Source organism: Belonocnema kinseyi, chromosome 7, assembly GCF_010883055.1.
Source record: "Belonocnema kinseyi isolate 2016_QV_RU_SX_M_011 chromosome 7, B_treatae_v1, whole genome shotgun sequence".
Classification (NCBI taxonomy): Eukaryota; Metazoa; Arthropoda; class Insecta; order Hymenoptera; family Cynipidae; genus Belonocnema; species Belonocnema kinseyi.
This window is the reverse complement of record NC_046663.1, coordinates 63,985,573-64,008,650: the sequence shown is the minus strand read 5'-3', so window position 1 is coordinate 64,008,650 and position 23,078 is coordinate 63,985,573. Positions and strand designations below refer to the sequence as shown.

The following is a 23,078-nucleotide window of genomic DNA, read 5'->3' as shown; positions in this document are numbered from 1 at the left end:
ATAATTTCTTACCTATTCTAAGTACGGTCTCTGAATTGAGAGCCCTTTTGAAAATTTATAAATTAAGAAATTTTGATCATAATTTTCGAAAGGACGCAATATTTTTTCGTATAATGGCACAAGGATGGCTCTAGGCCTCAAAAACTTATCAATATGGAGTAGGTATTTTATCACAATGTGTATATTCTTACAAATGAAGAGTAGAGGAGAATTTCTTCAAAGTTCGGCTTTCATCTATAGTTTTAAATTGTAATTTTTAATATTTAATTTGATAAAACTGCTCTACTCTTCAAAAGTTTTTTCGAAAATCCAACCTATTTTAGAAATGCTATACAAACTACTACGTGCTAATTCAAACTTTGGTAGAAAACACTAATTAAAGACTAATTACAAAACGCTCGTGCTATAAAAATCTGTCGAAGATATTTTCAACCACTTGCAATGAACAATTATCAAGTTTTTGCTAGTATTACATTTTATCCAAACTTACTGCAAGTTTTGTATTTACAATCGAGCATTAAAAACAAAGATATACATTTATTATGCGAAAACTTAACGTAAAATGATTGTAAAACGGGAAGAGTTCCGAAATTTTATTTGGGAGACTTTCGAGAAGGAATGATTCAAGGTTGAATGACTCTTATTTTTCGGTTTATCGAACTTCGACACATGGGACATTCCGCAGTTATCATTTCGGTACAAACCGTGCAGCAGCAAAGGTGTCCACAAGGAAGGAAAATGATCTCACACTGAAAGATAGAATTTTAAAAAATAATTATTTTTGATTTGTTAATGCAGGGTGTCTACTAGCACCTGGAAAACCTGAAAATGTTCGGGAATTTTGTTGGTCAGACGAAGTTCGGGAGTTTTGTAATGCGTGTATAGATTTGTTTAAAACGTTGTAATATCAAATTTAGAAAAGTTGTCTTTCTGTTTGTAAAAGTAAATTTTTAAATTATTTTTTTTAAAATTATTATTCATTTCTTTAATTATTCGACAATTATATTTCGAGTATAATTAGGAATATTCTTTAATCAATAAATTCTTTATTTTCTAAGCAAAATTTCCCGTTTTCTAACTTTAAATTTTTAAAGTATTAAAAAGAAACTCCAATGTTTATTCAGGGTGGCTGCTGGACCGGGCAATGACAGTGAATTTATTTTTTGATCGGGAATTTTACAAATGTGTAGAAGAAAAATCTAGCAAAGTTCGATTTTAACAGTTTTTTTAAAAAATAATTAGTTGAAGTGTTGTCTTTTTTAATTATGTAATTATTGAGTTTACAATTCGCAATTCAAATAATCTTTCACATACAAAAATGTCCATTTTAGATTTTTATTTTTAAGCTTGCATTTTTAATTTTAAAAAGTTTGAAATTCTTTCTTGAAGAATTGAACAATTCAAAATTAAAAGTTTTTGAAGTTGCAAATTTTTGACAAAAACCAGTTTTATTTAATAAATAAAAAACAAATTTTTTTAAGGATCTGTACTTTATGTATTAAAGAGTGACGAAAAAACGATTTCACCAGACGATTTTAAATAAGTTCAAAATTAAGGAATTTTTAGATTTTAACGTTAAGAATTAAACGGTTTCAATTTAAAAGTCTTAATCATTCAAAAAAGATGATCGTCTGACTGCAACTTTATAAACTATTTTCAACTTTGTTTAAGTCTAAAATATTCCATTTTTGCCCCATTAAATTTTACATTTTTGAATTACAAAAATGATTAGTTATTAAATATCGAGCAACATTTGACTGTTTATTTAAGACAAGTAAGTTGAGGCCAAATATTTAAAAGTATACAATTTTAAACTGTATTGTTTGACATAGAAACCCTAGAATCGTTAAAATTTCGAAGAGCTTCTAAACTTTGAACGTTAAAATTTTAATTGCTGTATTTGAAAAATGTTTAATTTGCAAGTGAAATTTTTGAATTTTGATGTATAATTTACAAATGAACGCTTGTAGAACAAATTTGAGTAATTATAAGAGATATTTATGAGTTTTAAAAACATTAAAAATTATTATGTTAATTTTAAAAAGTTACCTTAGAATCTTTTTTGATAATTCCGTAATTCCTTTTAAATATTTTCAAATATTCTATTAAAATAATTTTTTTAAATGAAAAATAATTTTTAATTTTCACAGGAATCTTACGAAAATGTTTTTATTCTTTTGAAGCCTTTCACAATTCATAAAAAGCTTCTAATTTTTTGTTTAAAATCTGCAAAAATCTACATTTTATTTTAATTTAGGCTATTATTTCAAGTTTGAAATTAATAATTTTCGAAACTTTTCAAAACTTCGAAGTATCTCTTCAAATTTCTTAAATTTCGTCTACAAATAATAAATATTCAATTGTTATTTAAACATCAAAATTTGAGGAAATTTCTAAAATTTGAAGGATTTCCTAAAAGTTGTAGGAAAAATTGAATTAATTTTGAGATATTTAGAAGTTCTGAAAAAATTTCAAAAATAATTTTAAATTTGAACAAATCTAAAACAAATTGTAAATTTTTATAGATTTTCAAATAAAATGTTGAAGCTTTTCAAGGATTTTAAAAGTTATTAAAATGAAAATAAGGGATTTCTAATTTAAGAAGTGTTCAGTTAAAAAATTTTTATTTCTAATGTTTCTGGCTTAAGATTCCTTAAAATTATATAATTTTGAAAATTTTAAAGATCAATGATTGAGTTTTTTATTTAGCGAATTCAAAACGATAGCGTGGATTTATATTTTTTTATATTGAAAAATTTTAGTACCTTTCATTTTGTACGTGTAAATTACTGAGTATTTGAATGAAAATTTGTTTTATTAAAAAACTTTTAATCTTCAATTTTAAAAGTTACAGTTCCACTTAAGTGCTTTCATTTGCAGCTCAGTTTTTATGACCTCATTATTTGGTTAGAATTTAATTCTTTTTTAAAAAGTCTATTATATTTTATGGATGAGAACTCATCCTTTTTGGTTAACATTTTAATTTGGTTGAATATATTTTTTTAAATACAACAATTCTTTTGGAAAGTAGTCTTTTGGGTTGAAAATTCTACAATTTTGATAGAAAACTCAACTCTTCTGTTGAAAATATGTCTTTATGGTTTAAAATTAATTTTTTTGTAGTTAAAAATAAAATTCAAGTATTTGGTGGAAATTTAAATTTTGTGTTAAAAATTCAAATTTTCTGCTTAAAAATTGAACTGTTTTGTAGAAAATGCATCTTTCTGCTTGAAACTTTAAGTTTGATAAAAAATTCAAGCATTTAGTTGAAAATTAAATTTTGGGTTAAAAATTGAGATTTTTGTTTTTCGGAAATATTTCTGTCCTGTTTCAGGATTCAACTATCTTGATCAAATTCGCCTTTTGGCTTGAAATTTTAAAAATTTGGTGGAAAATTCAACTATTAGATTAAAAATCAATTCAAAGTATTCAAGTATTTAAGTGAAAATTAAATTATTTGATAAATTATTATTATTATTTTTTTTTTTAATTGAAACCTTTAAATTTCTTAAATGAATCTGTTTTGCTCAAGAATTTGATTAATTTGATAAAAATGAATTTTTTGCTGAAAAATTAATATTTTCAGGTTAAAAATACAACTGCTTTTTTTTAATTCGGCTTTTAGCTTGAAATTCCAAAATATTGGTAGGAAATACAACTATTTGGTTCAAAATTTAATTGTTTGGTTGAGTATTAATATTCTTGTTCAAAATTTAGATATTTTCCCGGAAATTGATCTGTTTTAGTCGAGAGTTCAACTATTTGGTTAAATATTAACTTTTTCATTAAAAAATCATATTTTATGAGTTAAAAATTCAACTGTTGTGAAGTAAATTCGTCTTTTGGCTTGAAATTTAACGAGTTTTGTAAGAAATTCCGCTATTTGTTTAAAAATGTAACTGTTTGAATATTAAGTATTTTTTTGAAAATTCATATTTCTGTTTTTGGCAAATTAATTTTTTTTGCTTGTGAATTTTATTCAACTATGCTGTTAAAAGTTCACATTTTCGGGTTAAATTTTCAACTGTTTTTTATCAAATTTATATTTGTGGTTTCAAATTAAAACAGTGTGGTGGGAAATTCAATTACGTGGCTGAAAATTAACATTTTTCTTGAAAATTAATTTTTTCGCTTTTTCAAAAGTTAATTTGTTTTCGTTGAGAATTCAACTACTATTTTCTTGAAAATTCAAATATTTGGTCAAAAATTTGTTTTTTTGTTGAAAATGATTATTTTTTACTTAAAAATTTAACTTTTTATTTAAAATTTGTCTTTTTCTTATGAAAATTCATCTCTTCGTAGAAATGTCATAATTTTTTGTTAAAAATCCAACTGTTTGAAAAATATTGTGTTATAGTTGTGAATTCTACCAATTTGTTGAAAATTATCTTTTTTTTTGCCGAATAATACTGTTTTTGGTTTGCAAAAAAAATCTTTTTTGGTTAAAATATCAACTTTTATATTTTTCATAAAGAATTTATGTCATTTGGTTCAAAATTGAACTACTTGGTTGATGTTCATTCTTTGTTAAGACTATTTGTTTTTGGTTGAAAATCCACCATTTTATTAAAATTATATATATTTTTACTTGAAATGTTAGGAATTTGAGTTTAGTATTACCGCATTAAATTTTTAAGTTGATATTACTTAATATTTGAATGGGTCGTATTGAGAAAAATTATACCTGGAAAATTTTTGGAATTATAAATACTTTTTGTACAATTTGCATTAACAGTAGACACCCTTTAATGATCATGCTTTATGATGGTATAAAGTACGAACAATTGAACTTACTTGGGCATCTAAACAAACAACACATTCTGTGAGATTAATTCGTTGTACAGAATTTTCTTGATTAGATGTACTAGTGCAAGGTTTTTCTTCTTGAGGAGCAGTAGGGCAGTCGTCCAGAGGAGCTGTAGGAGAAAATTTCAAAGGCGCAGAAGGCATAATTATGGGCTCTTCGGAATTCAATTTCTTCTCTGCAAGATAATTTTCTACTGCCTGTTTTATCGCATTTCGGTCACTCTTGCTGTGAATTCCAATCTGCGGGACCAGAGAGTATTTCGGTCGATTTTTATTTCATTTTAATTCTGATTGATTCTGATCTTTAATAAAAGGCCATCCATCAATTAAAAAATAGTTGCGGGGGGGGGGGGGTCTATTTAATTGGGGAGGGGGGATAGATACTGTTACGTACTATTTTTTATAAATCAACCCTGTAGAAAATCCATGCATCCAACATTATAGTATATAACGTCAAAGTTTAGTAATTTCACAATGAAATATTTCAATAATGTTTTGAATACTTCATACCAGCATAATTAGATTAGTATTTTTCTTTTCTTCTCATCATTGTGTAAGAAAATATCCATAAAAAATCAGTTTTTCACCATTTTTCAAATTACTCAACCATTCAACAGCTTTAAAGTTTATCTGGCTAAGGTAAGATATTTGAAAAGATTCCAATGAATTTCTAAGATTTCGGAATATTTCAAAGGAATTATCAGAATTTCATGAGATTTTTTAAGATTTCAAAAGATTTCAGTAATTTTAAAGGATTTTAAAGGCTGTCAATAAGGTATTTTAATCAATTTTGGAAGATTCTAGGATAAACCCTCAGATTTCAAGTAAGTTCACAAGATTTTATAAGATTTTAATGGATTTCAAACAAGTCACCCACAAGAATTGAGAGATTTCGTAGGATTTCGAAGATAGCAAAAAATGTATCAAGAATTTAAAGAATATTATAGGTTTTACGATATTTTGAAAGATTCCAAGAAATTTTAATAGATTAAAATTATTTAAAGAGATTTCAATGGATTGAAAATATCTGAAAAGATTTTGAAAGGTTTTAGGATATGAATGACATTTATCGTTGAAAATTCCTCTTTTTGTTGAAAATTTAATTCAAAATTCATATAATTTGTTAAAAATTCGTCTTTTTTGGTAGGAAATCAATCTTCTTGATTGAAAATTCAATTATTTGGTTAAAAATCTATGTACTTATTTTGTTGAAAATTCTTTTCTGGTAAAAATCTAATCTTCATGATTTAAAACACAATATTTGGCTAAAAATTTATATATTTTGTTGAGAATCGATCTTTTTGGGATGAAAAATAATCTTCTTGGTTTGAAAATTAACCTTTTTGTTGGAAAATTTAGCTATATGGTTTATTGTTAAACAATTTGATTAAAAGCCCATGTTTTTTTTTGAAAATTCAACATTTTTATGCGATTTTTTTTCATCATTGATTGAAAAATACTTCTTGGTTAAAAATTCGACTTTTTGATTAGAAAATAGTGTCTTTAGTGTAATTTTTTCGTGAGTCCGATGCTTCTTATCATAATAAACTTTAATAAAACGTAAACTAGAAACATTGCTAAAATATTAGTTCCTGACAATTCTAGGGTTTTTCAGGTATTTCTAGATGTTTTCCAGATATAAGTTCTTACGATAAGGAGCCATTCAACTATTAAGTCTTTTTGGTTTAAAAATTAATTTGTTGAGGTAGAAATTTCATTTTTACCGATTAAAAATGTAACAATTTTGTATAAAAATCCACTTTTTTGCTTCAAATAAATTTTTTGTTCAATATCCCTTAGAATCTTTTAGAATACGCAGTTTATATTATACTACAAAAGATGCTAATAAAAAATAAACAGTAAGATTTATACAGCAAAGACGAATTTTTAACAACATACTTGATATTGAACTATAAAAGACGGAAGTTTCAATAAAATATATAAATTTTCAAATAAACAGGTAAATTGTCTGCCAAGTTGTAGAATTTTCGAGCCGAAACTACGACTTTTTAACCCAAAAATGTGAAGTTCCAATCGAAAATTTAAATTTTTAATCGAAACAAATTGTTTTTTTGTAATCAGATAGTTGCATTTTTAAAAAAAGGGTGACATTTCTACAGAAAGAGATGAAATTATAAACCAAGAAGATAAATGTTCTACAAAATAGTTTAATTTTCAATTTAAATAAAATTCCTCCAGAAAGAAAATTTCAATCCAACTGTTTAATTTTCAAGGAAAAAAGACGAATTTTCAACAAAGAGGTATGCCTTTACACAAAACTCTTCTGCTTTCAACAAAATAATAAAAATGTTGACTAAGAAAAATGAATTTTAAACTAGAAATCAAACCTTATTGACTCAATTTGTCCGTTTTTGTCCGTCAACTTTAAGCACGCATAACTTTGTTATTTATGCTTGAAAAAATAAAATTCAAATATTTGGTGGAAATTTCAATTTTGTGTTAACAATTCAAATTTTCTGGTTAAAAATTCAACTGTTTTGTAGAAAATGCGTTACCTCTTACCACCATATTTTTCACTAAACAAAAAGTTTTTTTCAAGGTTTTTTTTTTTTTTAAATCGCATTTTCGATGCGAAAGAGCTCTTTGCTTAAGCTAAAACCACCATAAGTAGTGCTCAAAATGTCCAAATGATAAAGTGATACTCACAGAAAATTCAGTTTTCATCATTAAGGGGTTGTACGACCACCCCTAAAATATCATATTTACGAAAAATCGCTGTTTTACGGTTTTTCTGAAAAAAGTTGTTTGAGCTTTTGAAAACAGGTAAAAACAGAATTTGATTCACGTCGAATTTTATTTCAATGACTTTTTGATAAACAGGTTCGAAATTTTTTTATGTGCTTGCGTATGGAACGTCTTTTAGCCATTTCTTCAATAAAAATGTTTTCAGTTCTTACCGCGTGGATGTAGACGTTTATAGAGGACTTTTTTAGACATTTTGATTCAGAGTTTTTGTGGTTTCAGCTATTGCCAAGACCTCTTTTGCATCGAAAATGCGATAAAAAAAAGTACCTTAAAAAATCACGTTTTTTTCAAATTGAAAAATAGGGTAGAAAGGGGTGCTTTTTCGAAATTTTTAGGAGAGATCTTGAAAGAGCACACTTGGAAATACGCACGTATTATTTTTAGATCTTTTCAAACATAAATGATAAAACTGTCCCTGCTTAAAGTTGACGGGCAAAATCGGACAAATTGGACCAATAAGGGTGAAATAGTAGACTTTTCAACTGAAAGGAATGACCTTTCAACAAAAAATAGTTAGATTTTCTTTCCGAGTTCTATTAATTCAATTGAAATTTAAGTGCGGAAAAATGAAAAAAAAAGGTAAAGATTGTGAAGCCTGTGATAAATAAATAGGAGTTCTAATAATTTATAGTCTACAGAATAAAATTTCAAATAAAAATTGCTGGAAAAATTTCATGAAACTATCTTAACATTAATTTAAAAAAATGATGACACTATTAACACTATTTTCCTTCTCTAATGCAGGTCCGTAGCTTGTAACTACATTTTATTTGATAAGACATGACTGCAAATATTTGCAAAAATTAAGTAACATTTCCTGGCGGAGGGGGGGGGGGGGGGTAAAAACCATTTTTTATGACACGGGGGAGGGGTGAAAAATACATTACGTAATTTATGGATGACACCTAAGGATATATTTGATAATTTGCATACTAGTTTTAGTTGTTCATCAGTAATATCTGGTAAAATTGTTGGAAGTGTGGTCAAAAAAGGCAAACAATGCAAAACTCCAGCTATGGCCATATGTCGAACCAAAGTTAGTTCCAAAGTTTCCAAAAGGCCTTGAGGTCTTGTTTCCATCAGTGATTGGTATTGGGCTAACCAGAAGAGACTGTCTCTTCTCAAACTCTGAAAAAGAAGGTACCTTTCTTCAATTCTGATCAAATTGTTTTAAATAAGTAGGGTGGCGACTTGTATGGAAACTGGGAATTTATTGACTGGAAAAAACCCGGAAATGACCGGAAATTTAATTTAAAAAAAAGGGAATTTACTAACAAGTTTGATAATTGATTAGACGATATTTCAGACATAGTGAAACAATCATTTTCTTAATTTTTTCAAAAAATAGACAATAATTATCGTTTTTATTTTAGGACAGGGAGTTTCCATAATGAAATATAATTTCACTTGGAACAGGGATTTTTTTGACATGAAACGGTATTTTTAAAAAAGAATTATCATTGGAAGTTAGAAATAAGGAATTAAAAAATCCCTCTTCCTGTTGCAAGTCAGAATCCGAAAAAAATATTTCCGAATTATAATGGAAAATTATGTTATGTTGTTCGTTACGAATTCATCTTTTTTTTGGTTAAAAATTGAACTCTTTGGTTAAAAACTAAACTCTTGTTAAAAATGAGTTTTTTTAGTTGAAGATTCATCATTTGAATTGAAAATTCATCTCTGGTTTAAAATGTAACTACTTTGTTGGAAATAAATTTTTTAAATTGAAAATTTAACTATTCCCATAGAAAAGTGAACTATTTTGCTAAAAATGCTTCTATTTTTCAATGGCTAAGAATTATATATTTAACAGAAAATGTAAGTATTATATTTTTAGTTGAAAACTGATATTTTTATTATTTTTATTAACTTTTTGATATGAAGCTAAACTATTCCAATTGAAGGTTCATAATTTAACTTGAAAGTTCATCAGTTTGGTTAAAAAATTTTAATTTCTTCAATTGAAACTTTAACTGTTCTATTTTTAGTTTAAAATTAATCTTTCCTAGTTCAAAATTCAACAATTTGGATGAAAATTTGTATTTTTTAATTTAAAATTCAACTATTTCGTCGAAAATCACGTCATTTGTTGAAAAATTGATTTTTTAAAAGAAAATTATCTTTTTCTTTGCAAATTACTATTATTGTTTAAAAATGATTCTTTTTGGTTAAAAATTCAAGTATTCCAGTTAAATATTTATCATTTTGGTTGAAAATTAATTTTATTGGTTGAAGATTCATCATTTTAATTAAAAATTCATTTCTTTGGTTGAAATATTTAACCTAAAATTTAATTGTTTAAGTTTTGGTTGACAATTCATCTTTTTTAGTACAAATTAATTTTGTACTTTAAAAATTCAACTATTTCAGTTAAAGATTCATTGTGGTGCTTAAAAACTCTTAGTTTGGTTTAAAATAAAAAATGTTAGCTAAAAATGTTAAGTTTTCATTTTCGGTAAAAAATTATTATTTTTTTATTTCTAAATTCAACTACTTGTTTCGAAATTTGTCTTCATTAATTAAAAATTCAACTATTTCTTTGGAAATTCAATTTTAGTTGAAAATTCATCACTTTTTTTGAAAAAATAATTCTTTTTTTTAAAGTAATTTAATTTTTGGCAGAAAGTAATTTTTTAAACTGAAAATTTAGCTTTTTTCCTATTGAATATTGCATAGATTTAGTTGAAAATTCATCTGTTCGGTGGATATGTTACTTTTAATTGACCGTGAAAATTGAAAAATTTGATTGGAAAACTCCGGGAATTTGAAATCGTTCGTCGAATCGCCATCTTGACAAGACAAACATGAAATATTTTTAATTGACTTTACATTTGTGCCCCGTTGCTCTTCAATCTGTTTGATTGTTTCCAGAAGCTCTTTTCTTCGTTTTTCTTGTTGTTCCAATAGATCCAGAAGTATTGCACTTAAAGTCACTCTTTTATCAGCGATGTCGTTCTGAAAATAAAATTGAAATCAGAAGTTGAAACAGGATTTAAGCTACAGTGAAAAGATAGGTTTAGACTTTAAACTCTGCCTCATTCCTCTCTTACCCTTTTTTAAAGAATTCATTTTCCCCCACTGTTTTCAAGAAATTTCCACTTTTTTCGCTTAGAAAATAATCTTTTTCTGGCGGAAAAATTCAACTGTTTTTGTTGAAAATTCAGCTTTTTGATACATAAGTCATATTTCTTGGTTGAAAATTCATCTTTTTTGGTTGAAAAGTTGGGTAATTGGTTAAAAGTTGAACTAATTTCTTTCAAAATTTCATTTTTTTGTTGAATATTAATAATTTCAGTTGAAAAATGATTTTTGTTTAAAATTATTTTTTTTGCCGTTAAAGATTAATTTTTTAAACTGAAAACGTAACTTTATTTTTTTGGTGAAAAATGTGCCCTTTTTATTTGAAAATTGCACTTTCTGGTTGAAAATTTATATTTTTCGGTAAAAATGTAATCATCTTCGTTGAAAATTCATCTGTTTATTTGAAAATTTAACTATTTCGTTGTAAAGTAATATTTTTTGGTTTGAAAATTCAACTGTTTTCTAAAGCATTCGATTTTTTTTTGCTTAAAAACGTAACTTTTTTGTTAATAATTTATCATTTTTGTTGAAAATTGAATTAATTGGTTAAAAATAACCTTTTTTTAGTCAAAATTCAACTGTCTCATAGAAAATTCGTTTTTGTGGCATGAAAATTTAACTATTTGTTTGCAAATACACCTTGTTTGGTACACATTTTTAAATTTTTGGTTCAAAATGTAACATTTTGATTGAAAGTTAATCGGTTTTGATTGAAGATTTAACTATTATATTGAAAATTCATATTTCTGGTTGAATTCAACTGTTTTTTATTTAAAATATTGTTTCGTTAAAAAAACGACTGCTACATTTTTCATCAAATATTCATCTTTTTAGTTGAAAATTGAACTTTTTTGTTTAAAAATTGAATTTTTTTGTTCAAAATTCATCTTTAGTGTTGAAAATGCAATTTTTTTTGTAGAAAATTGATCTTTTTGCGTTAAGAATGCAACAATTTGATTGAAATTTTGTTCTCTTGATTGAGAAGTCTTTCTTGGTTTAAAAATCGTCTTTTTGATTAGAAAATTCCCGTTTTGGTAAATGATTAATTCTTGAAGATTTATCAGTTTAGTTAAAAATGCATCTTTTCTTCGATGATAATTCATTATTTTTGGTAGAAAGTTCAAGTATTTGTAACCGTTAAAAATTAATTTTTCTAGTTGATGATGTATCATTTTGGTTTAAGACATAACTGTTTTCTTGAAAATTATTATTGTCTTCGGGTGACAATGTCAAGTGTTCTCTAAAACATTTGAATTTCTAGTTTAAACAGTCAACTCTTTGACTGAAAATTTATCTCTTTTCGTAGAAGATAAATCTTTTTTGGTTGAAAATATAACTATTTTGTTGAAAATGCAATATATTTCGATTTGAAACCTTAGGACTTTAAGGACTTTTACATTTAATTCATGACTATTATATCTATATTAATTTTAATTCAAAGAATAATTTATTCCCCTATTTTCGTGAAAAATCATTACATATATTCTGTTTTGAGATAATTTTGGGCTGTGAGGTCTGTAAATTAAAAAAAAAATTAATTACGAGCTGCTGATTCATTTCCAGCTTTCTTCTTTCGAGTTCGACATTAGTGAGAGCTGCAAGTTGTAATTGGACTAAATTAACTTGCTGCACTATACTCCAGGATCTGGCATCGCTAAGTTCTAGCAAAGCAGTAACAGCAGCTTTTTGTAATGCTTCATCCTTTCTTAAGCTTTCAACAAAATCTTGTCTATTTCGTTCGTGATCTTGCATAATTTGATTGAGGTGGTAATTGTTTTTCACTTCTCTGAAATACAAATTATTCTGGGTGTAAAAATATTAATATAAACAAAACAGTAAAATATTTATTCAACATTTTTCTTACATGCTTAGCAGTGAACGAGCATTATAATCTCTAAACTTAGTATATTCTGCGAGCTTCTTTTCTCTGAATAATTCTTCTTCTAGAAGTTCTTCCATCGAAACTGCAAAAATATATTAAAGATTATATCTTAATGAGTTTCTACGTATTATATTCTGGACTAAAGTAGTGAAATATTTTATTGTTTATGGAATTATGGTTTTTATCCTACGAGTCTAAACAAAAATAGTTATAGTCTTTAGCAGTGAAAAAAAACTATGACAATTTTGTTTTGGATTAGCAGATTAAAATCAGTCATTCCTGTAAGAATAAAAAAAAAGAATTTGTATTTATATTATAATACGCACTGAGGGTGTCTTTTGTGCGAAGCAAAAGTTGTTCTGAACAACTTGCAGTGAGCAATTGCATTTCCTCTCGTTTTTCTATCTCTACGAGTTTAGCTTGACTCAGTCTTTCTTCTTCACTAGATATCAAGAACTGTTTTATAACAGTATCTGCTTCCTTTTCAGCTGCAATTTGAATTTTTTGATAATAATTTAAGAAAAAAATATTTTAAAAGATAAATATGCTGAAATCTAAAAAATTAGCAGGCCTTGGACTCAATCCACTATTGACACTGTTTGACACTTTTTTTAACGCTGCAACTATTTTGAAAAAATTCTAATATTGTCTCAAATTTCTCGCTATTTCAAACATTTTTTCAATTTGCCTTTATAAATATTTTCAAACTTCATCGTTAGATTGGCTAAAATAATATATCCGCTATCTAAAAATTCGAAATTTCAATAGATCTCAAATTGATTGCACGTATTTTGAAGGATATAAGATAATTTTAAATATTTCAAGGGATTTCAAGACGTTTCATCTGATTTCAGAGGATTTAACAGTTTTCAAAATTTGTGAAGGCATATTTTAAGGTTAAATTTGCACGATTTCAAGAGATTAACAAATTTCCGCGGGAGTTGAAAAGGGTATCAAATGATTTCTAAGATTAAAGGGATTTCAGAGACTTTATTATAGTTTCTAGATAATTTTAAGGATTAAATAAAATAGAATTCAATTTTAAGGAATTTTTATGAATTATATGGGATCTCAGAGGATTTCTAAGAATAAAATACTTAAACTGAATTTTATAAGATATTAAAGATTTTACAATGTAAGGGATTTCAAAAGATTGGCAAGGATTTTTCAAGATTAAGGGATTGTACAAATCTCAAGGATTTTAAAGAATATTGGGAATGGATAAAATGCGCTACGCCACCTGGTGGCAAAAATCCGAACTAGAAAGAATAGGTACGATTTTTAAGTTTTGCATTAACTTTTGCATAAAAGTGTTTTAACGATTTTAGTTGTGGAGTTTAAAGTACTTTTTGGATACTAAAAGCAAGTATTTATTAGAAACAAAGGGTTTTGATGAAATTTACATCTTATAAGGTGAAGAAACATATTTTTGTATAGAAATATCTGTGCAACTGTGATGTCCATGCTTTTTTAAAATACATTTTTGGTTGATCAACTGTGACTATAAATTAATAATGATTTTTAAAATTAAACTTTCTTTTAACATTTTTAAAGTGAATAATAATTAATTTTACAAGGCGATTCGAAATAAGCTCGCAATTAAAAAAATTTCCGTTTCTAACGTCAAAAATGATGTAAACTATTTCAATTGGAAGTCTTATTATTTAAACAAATGTAAACGCCCGATTGAAACTTTTATAAACTATTTTCAATTTTAAAATAACTTGAAAATAATATATTCATAAACAAAGGCTTTTATTAAATTTCAAATATTATTTCAGTCTGAAATATTCCATTTTTAACCATTAAATATGAAATTTTTTAATTAAGAAAAATGAGAATGGCTTAATATTTAGAAATATCTGTTTATTTAAAATCAGTAATTGAAGTTAAATATTAAAAACTAAATTTTATAGGTTACATTTTAATTGTTCTATTTTTAAACATTTAATTTGTAAGTCAAATTTTTGAACCTCGATGTATAAATATCAATAACATATTATTCTTTAAAAAATTCAACAAAGTCGAAGAAATATTTAGAAGTTCCGAAATAATTCAAATTTAATTTAAAAATTGAATTGATTTGAAATAATTAAAACGAAGTGTCTACTTTTACGTCAAAATATAGATTTTGGCAGATTGCGAACAAAAAATTTAAAAGATTTTTAAGAATTTGGAATGGCTTCAGAAGATAAAAAAAATTTCCTATGAAAGTTAACAATGATTTTGATTTTGAAAAGATAATTTTGAGTGATTATTCAAAAATATTTACAAAGATTTACAAAATTATCAAAAACGAATGTGGTCGATTTTAAGGAAATTTATTTAATTTGGCAGAATTAAAAAAATGGGGAAAAAGATTGATTTTAAAGGATGTTTAGAAGTTCTGAAATAACTAAATTTTTTAACCCTTTAAAATATAAATAATTTCACTTTTAATTTAAGAAGTGTTCAGTTTATAAAAAAATACAATCGTTAAATTTTTTATGTTTCTGGCTTAAAATTGCTTTAAATAATATAATTTTGAAAATTTCTTAATTCATTGATTGATTCTTCAATTTAGACTTCAAAAAATTTAAAATGATAACGTGGAATTATATTTTTAGAACTGAATATTTGATACTACCCTATGTGGAAAACCTGGAAATAACAGAATTTCTTTTAAAGAAAGAGAACTTCTTCAAGACCGTGCCTATTTTTTTAAATTGCAATATAAAATTGAATAACAATGATTCTTCATTTGTGAAAGTTAATTTGAATGACTTTATCTTACTCTTTTAACATTATTTTTTGTTTTGTTGGCATTAATTTTTTAACTGAAAATTTAACCATTCTCTTTTGGTTGAAAATTGATAGTTTTTAGTTAGAAATTTTGATCAAATATTAATTTTTCCTTTGTAGAAAATTAATGTTCTTGGTTTAAAATTTATCATTTTGATTGAAAATTCAACAGTTTGTTTGCAATTTTTCTCTCTATCGAGGGAAAAATCTTTCTTAGTTGAAAACGGAACTCATACTGAAGAGTCGTATTTTTTGGTTGAATTCAACTGTGTTTAACTATTTTATTTTTTCACTAGGAATATCATCTACCACATTTTTCGATCAGAATTCATTTTTTTTTTTAATGAAAATTTAATTTTATATTTGATTGAAAGTTAAATTCATTTGTTAAGAATTAGTTTTTTCTTTGATTAAAAATAAATTTTATCTGGAAATGTAACTATTTTAGCTAATATTTCATCTTTTCAGTTAAAAATTCAACTCTTTGCTTAAACATTAATTGTTTAGCTAAAACTTTAATTATTTATTTTTTGTTGAAACATTTTTTTCCAACTGTAACTGTGAATATTACTATGAAATATGCCAAAATTTTAGTAGCAAATACATTTCTTTATCTAACATGAAATTTATTAACTGAAAATTTAACTATTCATTTTTTGGCGCAAAGTTGATATACTCGTATTTTTAGTTGAAAATTCATGTCTTTTGTTCAAAATTCGTCTTTTTTTGGTGGAAATTAATCTTCTTGGCTAAAAATTCATCTTTTTGTTGATGAATTTAACTGTTCCAGTTGAAGATTTATTGTTTTAGTTGAAAATTCATTAGTTAAATGGAAAAATAATTTTTTTAACTGAAAATTTAAGTATTCCATTTTTAGTTATAAAATTATCTTTTTTAGTTCGAAATTTGACTATTTGTTTGAAAGTTTGTCTTGTATAGTTGAAAATGCAAATATTTCGTTGAAAATTTATGTATTTCGGTAAAAACTTGATCTTCTTGTTGGACAATTAACCTCATTGTTTGAAAATTTATTTTATTGGTTGGAAATTCAAGCATTATTGATAAATATTCATCATTTCAGTTGAAAATTTATCTTTTTGGTTGAAAATAAGACTACGTGATTGAAATATTTCATTATTTTTTTTTTTTGCAAATTCAGCTCTTTGGTGGAAGGCCAGTTTTGCTAACTGGAAATTTAATTATTCATTTTTTGGTCGACATTTTATCCTTTTTAGTTGAAAATTCAACTTTTTTGGTAGAAATTAATTTTCCTGGTAGAAAATTTAACTATTCTAGTTGAAGATTGATAATATTTTAGTCGAAAAATCATCTTTGTGGTTTAGAATTCCACTATGCCAGTTATAGATTCATCATTTTAGTTGAAAATTTATCCGTTTGGTTGAAAATTCATGTATTTTGTTGAAAAATTGTCTTTTTTTCTGTAGAAAATTAATCTTCTTTTTAAAAATTATTCTTTTGGTTGAAAATTCAAGTATTCGAGTTACATATGAATAATTTTAGTTGAAAATTCATCTTTTGATTAAAAATGAAAACTACTTGTTTGAAAGTTGAACTTTTTTGTTAAAAAATAATCTTTTTGGTTTAAAGTTGATCGATTTCAGTTCTCGATTCATAATTTTAGTTGATAATTCATCAGGTTGAAAATTTATATATTTTCTGGTAGAAAATGAATTTTTGTAATAAAAAAGGTTTAGTTCAAAATTCAACTATTTGAAAGTTAATTTTTTTCAGCTAAGAATTTAACTTTTTGTTTAAGAATTTTTTTTTTAATCATATTTTTTGGTAGGAAATTCAACTATTAAAAAAAATAAGTCTGTTGAAAATGCAATATTTCTAATTGAAAAGTTAGAGATTTGAAACGGTTTAAATTGAATTGAATATAGTACCCAAATTAATTTTACAGAAGTATGCACTGGAATTAAAGTATAAGAAGATAAAATGAAATTTAAAAAAAATTATTATTTAAATTTATTAATTTTAGCAACAAATTCAAGAAATTAATCATTATGTTTGTAGTATTATTTAATTCTTTAATTAATCAATGTTGCTATTATGCTTAAGATTATTTTGTAATATAATTTTTCGTTGTTTGTTATAAATTAAATATTCAAAAAAATTACATGACACTATTGGATAACTATTTTCCCAAATGTATGCTACTATTGAGGCTTGTTTGAATTTCTTAAAAGAGTCCAAGGCCTTAATTCGAGATAATTTACATGCTTTAAAATATTAGAATACCATTAAAAATGTGTGAAAGTAATTTGACTCTATTAACATCCCTTTCTTGTTGTACTTTTTCAATTTCCTGTTCGAGTTGTGTTTGTTGCAATGCTAAGTCTTGTAAAAGCTGAAATTAACAAATTTCCGTCAAGTTAAAAAGCAAAAATGTTTTGCAATTTATCCAGCCTACCTTTTTCTTATGGCCTTTGAGCATCGATTGTAATTCGAGTTCAAACTCTTGCTGTCGTTTCATATTTCTCTCAACTTCCAAAAGTGCACTTTGCCTTTGTTCCTGGAAATGAAAATCTTGACTCAATTATAATCTTAAAACCTTAAAATGGTAAAAAAGGTGAAATATTAATTGAATATTAATGATGATGGATGAAATTCAAACCAATATATCAAACCAATGACAATTAGGGAAAAAAAGCAACGAAACCGAACTTCAAAAATATTTTCTTCTCAAAAATAAGAAATAAAGTGACTAAAGCACTTGTTCTAAAACATGCCTTTGCTTTTTCTAGTAGAAGCAATGTTGCCTAAAAATAAGAATAAATGTATTAGAAAAACTCGTGTGAACTACACACACACAACACACACAGACGATATGTTTTTATTTATAATTATTGTAAAATCTTAACCTGAGTGTCATTGTCCTTATTCTGATATAGTGTTCTAATTTGTTCCTTATTTACGTCTTTTATTTGTTCAGTCTCTACAATGGAATCATCTGGATTATATTCTATGCCACATTCTTGCGATAAAAATGCTATTATCACAATAACCCCTCCAGTGAGAATATCCTCTGGAGGATAGGAAAGATTCAGTCCTTCGATTTCTAACTGCGTTATTTTTTGTGCGTAACCTAGAGACTTTGGTAGGCATTTTATGGCTTTGTTATAACTAAGATTTAGATTTGTGAGCTTCCTCAATTGTCCAATAGTCTCGGGTAATTGTTTTAGATTATTTTTTGAGACGTTCAGGACACTCAAATTTCGCAAATGCACTATTTCATTTGGCAATTTCCAAATGCTGTTCTCTTGAAGATAAAATTCCTGAAAAAATCAATTTTCTCGTAGGAGAGAGGGTTATTTTTCACGAGAAAAGCGTAATAACAGAAGAATACACTTTTTCAAATAAAATTAATGCAAAAACTATATTAAATGCAATATGAAACACTTTAAATTCATAAGATTTCAAGTCGAAATATATATTGTATTTTCAAGAAAGTATATTAATTTTCTGATGAAAGTGACAAATTTTCCACAAAATACATGAATTTTCTACCTAATAATTGAATTTTCATCTTATAAAGGACACTTTCCTGCCCAAAAATGTTATAGTGCAATTTTTAGGTAAAAAAACTAATTTCTAACAAACAAAAAGAACACTTTTTATCAAAAAAGTTAAATTTTAAAGCAGAGGTCTATCTTCAAGAAATATGAACTTCTTCAAATAAAATAATTCAATTGTCAAGTAGTTGAATTGTTAACTATAAAATGTGATTTTTTAACCAAATATTTAAATTGTCAACCAAAAAGATGTATTTTTCAGCAAAAAGATTAATGTTCTATCAAAAAATAAGAGTTCTTGACAAAAATTAATTTTTTACCAAAAAGTTACATCTTTATAAAAATAGTTTAATTTTTAAACAAATAGTTCAATTCAAACCAAAAATGGAATGGCTACATTATTAGTTAAAAAATGAATTCTCTACAAAAAAAGGATGTTCAACAAAAGCAAATTGGTATTTTTGTTTTGAAAATTCATCTTTGCGGCATAAAAATTCAGCAACTTAATTGCATTTTTTTTGCTTGAATGGAAAATATTTATTAGTTGAAAATTTGTATTTTTTGTTTAAAAATTCATCTCTTTTCGTAGAAATTTCATTTTTTATTGATTAAAAATGCATTTTTTTGTAGAAAGTTAATCTGTTTTTTTTTTATAATTGAACTATTTGGATGAGAATGAACTGTTTTTGAAAAATTATATTTTCGGGTTGAAAATTTAACTGTTTTGAAAAATGTTTAAAAAATTGATCTAGTAGATTGGCCTTTGGTACACTCTTCTACTGTCCTAAACTAAAGGTCAAGTTCGTTAGCCAGTCATTTTGGATCAAAATTCAGAAAGTGAGCGCATTTTGAATATTTTTGAGACAATTTTGTTCAAAATTCAAAAATTCTCTGTACGGTTATTTATAGTATTCAAAATTCGAATAATTTATCCTAATTACTTTTTCCATAAAACCAAAAATTAGCAGAGTTATAGCATATACAAAATTCCAAAAAATACACGAAAATGAAAATTTGAAGCCAAATAACGTATGCTATAAAAAAAGTTAAGGGAAGAAAAATTTTTATTTTTGAAGGCCTTATTTAAACAAGTTTTTGAATTTTCTTGAAAAATTGAAAATTCAAATGTTGACAGCATAAAGAATAATTGAAAATCCAAAAATTACATTTTTTCGGTCAAACTATGAAAAATGCGGTAAAAGATGAGTAGACAAAAATTTTGAATTTGTAAAAGATCTACACATTTTTTATCAATCACTTTTAGATAAAATGCGTAGTTTTCACTTTAATCTCGGCCAGCTGCGTGGGCACATTCTCATCACAACTTTTGTCTTTTCATTTTTTTTTTCTCGTGTTTGGGGTTGCAACAAATTTTCTTTTATGTTTTGAATGCTATTTTTCTACGATTAAAACCAAAAAAAAGCGATCAAAAAATTATTCATGACACGAGATACGTGATGGGAATGTGTTCGTTAAAGCCGAAGGAGCTTTAACAAAAGAGAATTCACAATCACCACATTACTGTTGTTGATGCTTTAATCTTTAGTTTTAAAAATCTGTGCACAAGTGTTGGGAATATATAAAGACCGAGCGCAAAGCGCGAGAACAGTCGCGCTCTCTATGCGCGCTCAAACGTACGAGCCGCGCGCGTAGCGCGCGTTGATAATGTGCCCGCGAAGCAGGCAGATTTGTTGTTTAAAAATTAAACTTTTTTATTTAAAATTTAAATATTCTTTGGTTAAATTGTAAACTATTACATTTTTTGTTGAAATTTTGTTAAAAATTCATTTTGTTGTTGAAAATTAATCTTTTTCTTGACATCAACTTTTTTATGTAAAAATTTTTATTTTTTTTGGTTAAAATATACCAACTATCACATTTATTACTGAAAATTTATCTTTCTTAGTTAAAAGTAGAATTACTTTGTTAAAAATTCAGTGGAGTGGTTGAAAATCCATAATTAAAGTTGAAAATTATTATTTTTTTATGGTAACTATTTTATTGAAAACTCGTCTTTTTCGGTAGAAAATTAATGGCAAGTGATGATAAATGATTACAGGATACTCTTCAACATATTAATCATCACAATCGAATAACTAAATAAATTAATAATACTACAAACACACTGAAGTCCCTGAATTTGAATAATAATTCAAACAAATTTTTATTTTATCTTCACACTTAAAATTCAGTGCATATTTAACATAATAATACTTTGAATAAAATAGATTGTTATTAATTTTATATTACGAATTAAAAACAATGTTAACACACTTGAAAACATTCGCTGAGTAAATAAAAATCACTGAAATTTCCAGGTTTTTCCAGGAATATAAAAGTTCACTAACAATTTCAAGTTTTCTAGGTGATGATTATTACAAAAGAAAAAATATTCTGGATTATTAAAACGATTCTAAACATATAAAAATTTGTTTTTTTAACGAATTAAATTTTTTATCTGATTTTAAAATATAAAATTTCTTATAGAAAGATCGTTTCTTCTTTTGTACAAAATTAATTGTTAATATTTCCTCTTTTTCGTACAAAAATTAACCCATTTCCCCTTTTTTTATCTCTTTTTGCGCTGCGATCCCTAGAAATTGTATAAACTCAGCGATGAACATTTTGTGAAAAATCTGGAAAATGAATGATTAATTTAGTAAAAATTACCTCGAGAGAAACGAGACATCCTATATCAGAAGGCAAATGGCTCAGTTCATTGAAACTGAGGTCTAACACAGTAAGAAGAGAAAGATCACTTAAGGCACCTCCATTTGAGAGTGAATTTAACTTGTTGCTGTTCATCAAGAGTTTTCTTTTTCGAAACACCCTGCACAGTGAATAAATTCCAGATGGTACTTGTTTTAGAGCACATTCTGAAATGTCAAATGTTGACTCTGGATTTTCCCTTGCCTGAAAAGAAACTCAGTAATTAAATAATTGGCCAATAATTATAGATAATTTTGAAATTGATCTAGAAATTAAAATTTAAAGTCTACTTCTATTTATTTTTTAATCACAAGACTTAAATTTGGATGAGTATGAACTCCAAGGGTTTTAAATAAAAAATCAAACTGGCTATTTATTTATTGATTGGAACTAAATAAATTTGTATTCCAATTGAAAAAATCAGGGATATGAGCATTTTTTTCATTTTCCCCCTTTTTTGAAGCTACGATAAATGTTTCAAGACTTATATGAAACTAAGGGCCATTAATTTAGAAATTATGATTATCTTAGAGAAAAAGCTGTCTAAAAAAAAAGGAAATCGTCGCCAATTTTCAGAAAATTGAATAAAGAATTTCAGTATAATAAAATTCCCGAATTTAAACAATTACAAAAAATTATTTTATAAATATTTATTTATCATAAAACAATATTTTTATGAACATACAAAATTTGCTTCAATGCTTAAAGTTTCTAAAGTTTATCGTTTAAATTTGAAATAACAATAATTTAATAAAATATATTTCTGAATAAATGCTTGTTTTCAATTATTGTTATTTTAAATTTGAACCATAATTTTAAAAACTTTAAATATTGAAAATAATTTTTTAATGCAAATATTTGATTATTGTATTTTTAATAAAAATTATTTATAAAATATTGTTTATATTCGGGTATTTTATAATTCGATCTTTTTCTTTTAGGGAATTTTATTGGGATTTTACAAATTAGGTTATAATATAAACTATTCTGGAATTGTATTAATAATAAATTTTCCAATTTCGGAATTTTATTATTCGGGAATTTTTCAGTGACGGAAATTTTATTTTTCAGACGTCCCGAATAATTATGTTTTAAAATGTGCAATTTTGTTTGGAAAACTTTTTTGATGTTATTCAGTACGGGGGAAATATAGGGAGATTTTTTTTTTCATTCGAAGAAAATGTTAATTTATAAAAATATTTTATTATTTTATTTTTCGTAATTAATATTGATTACAAGCAATGTTTTGAATTATTAAAATTCGAAAATTTTCTATTACGGAAATTTTATAATTCGGCAATATGACATGAATTTTCAAATTCAGAATTTTTATATTTCGGCAACTTTATAATTTCGGGAGTTTTATTATTGCGGAATATTCCAATTCGGAAATTTTACAGTGTAGGAAATTTGTTTAAATATTTTTCAGTTGTTTCTTCCATTCCTTAACTTTTGTTAATTACGCTAGTATTTTCAAAATAAAACAATTCTTTATTTTCCCTAAAAAATGAACTGCT

General features: G+C 25.5%; 1 protein-coding gene across 2 annotated transcripts in view; it reads right to left on the bottom strand.

The window, feature by feature from the left end:
• LOC117177502 (E3 ubiquitin-protein ligase LRSAM1-like) overlaps positions 1–23,078 on the bottom strand; it is a 23,753-nt gene continuing 675 nt past the window's right edge. The window contains exons 2-13 of one of the 2 annotated variants that reach the window (XM_033368244.1): positions 21,523–21,765; positions 18,202–18,615; positions 18,070–18,099; positions 17,751–17,852; positions 17,579–17,687; positions 12,862–13,023; positions 12,518–12,617; positions 12,196–12,439; positions 10,402–10,527; positions 8,506–8,700; positions 4,795–5,046; positions 1–749 (exon numbers count right to left, since the gene is read on the bottom strand). In XM_033368244.1, coding sequence (XP_033224135.1) covers positions 624–749; positions 4,795–5,046; positions 8,506–8,700; positions 10,402–10,527; positions 12,196–12,439; positions 12,518–12,617; positions 12,862–13,023; positions 17,579–17,687; positions 17,751–17,852; positions 18,070–18,099; positions 18,202–18,615; positions 21,523–21,765 — 2,103 coding nt within the window. In that variant the 3' untranslated portion in view covers positions 1–623. The remainder of the gene's footprint in view (positions 750–4,794; positions 5,047–8,505; positions 8,701–10,401; positions 10,528–12,195; positions 12,440–12,517; positions 12,618–12,861; positions 13,024–17,578; positions 17,688–17,750; positions 17,853–18,069; positions 18,100–18,201; positions 18,616–21,522; positions 21,766–23,078) is intronic. The other variant, XM_033368246.1, reaches the window with a different exon arrangement.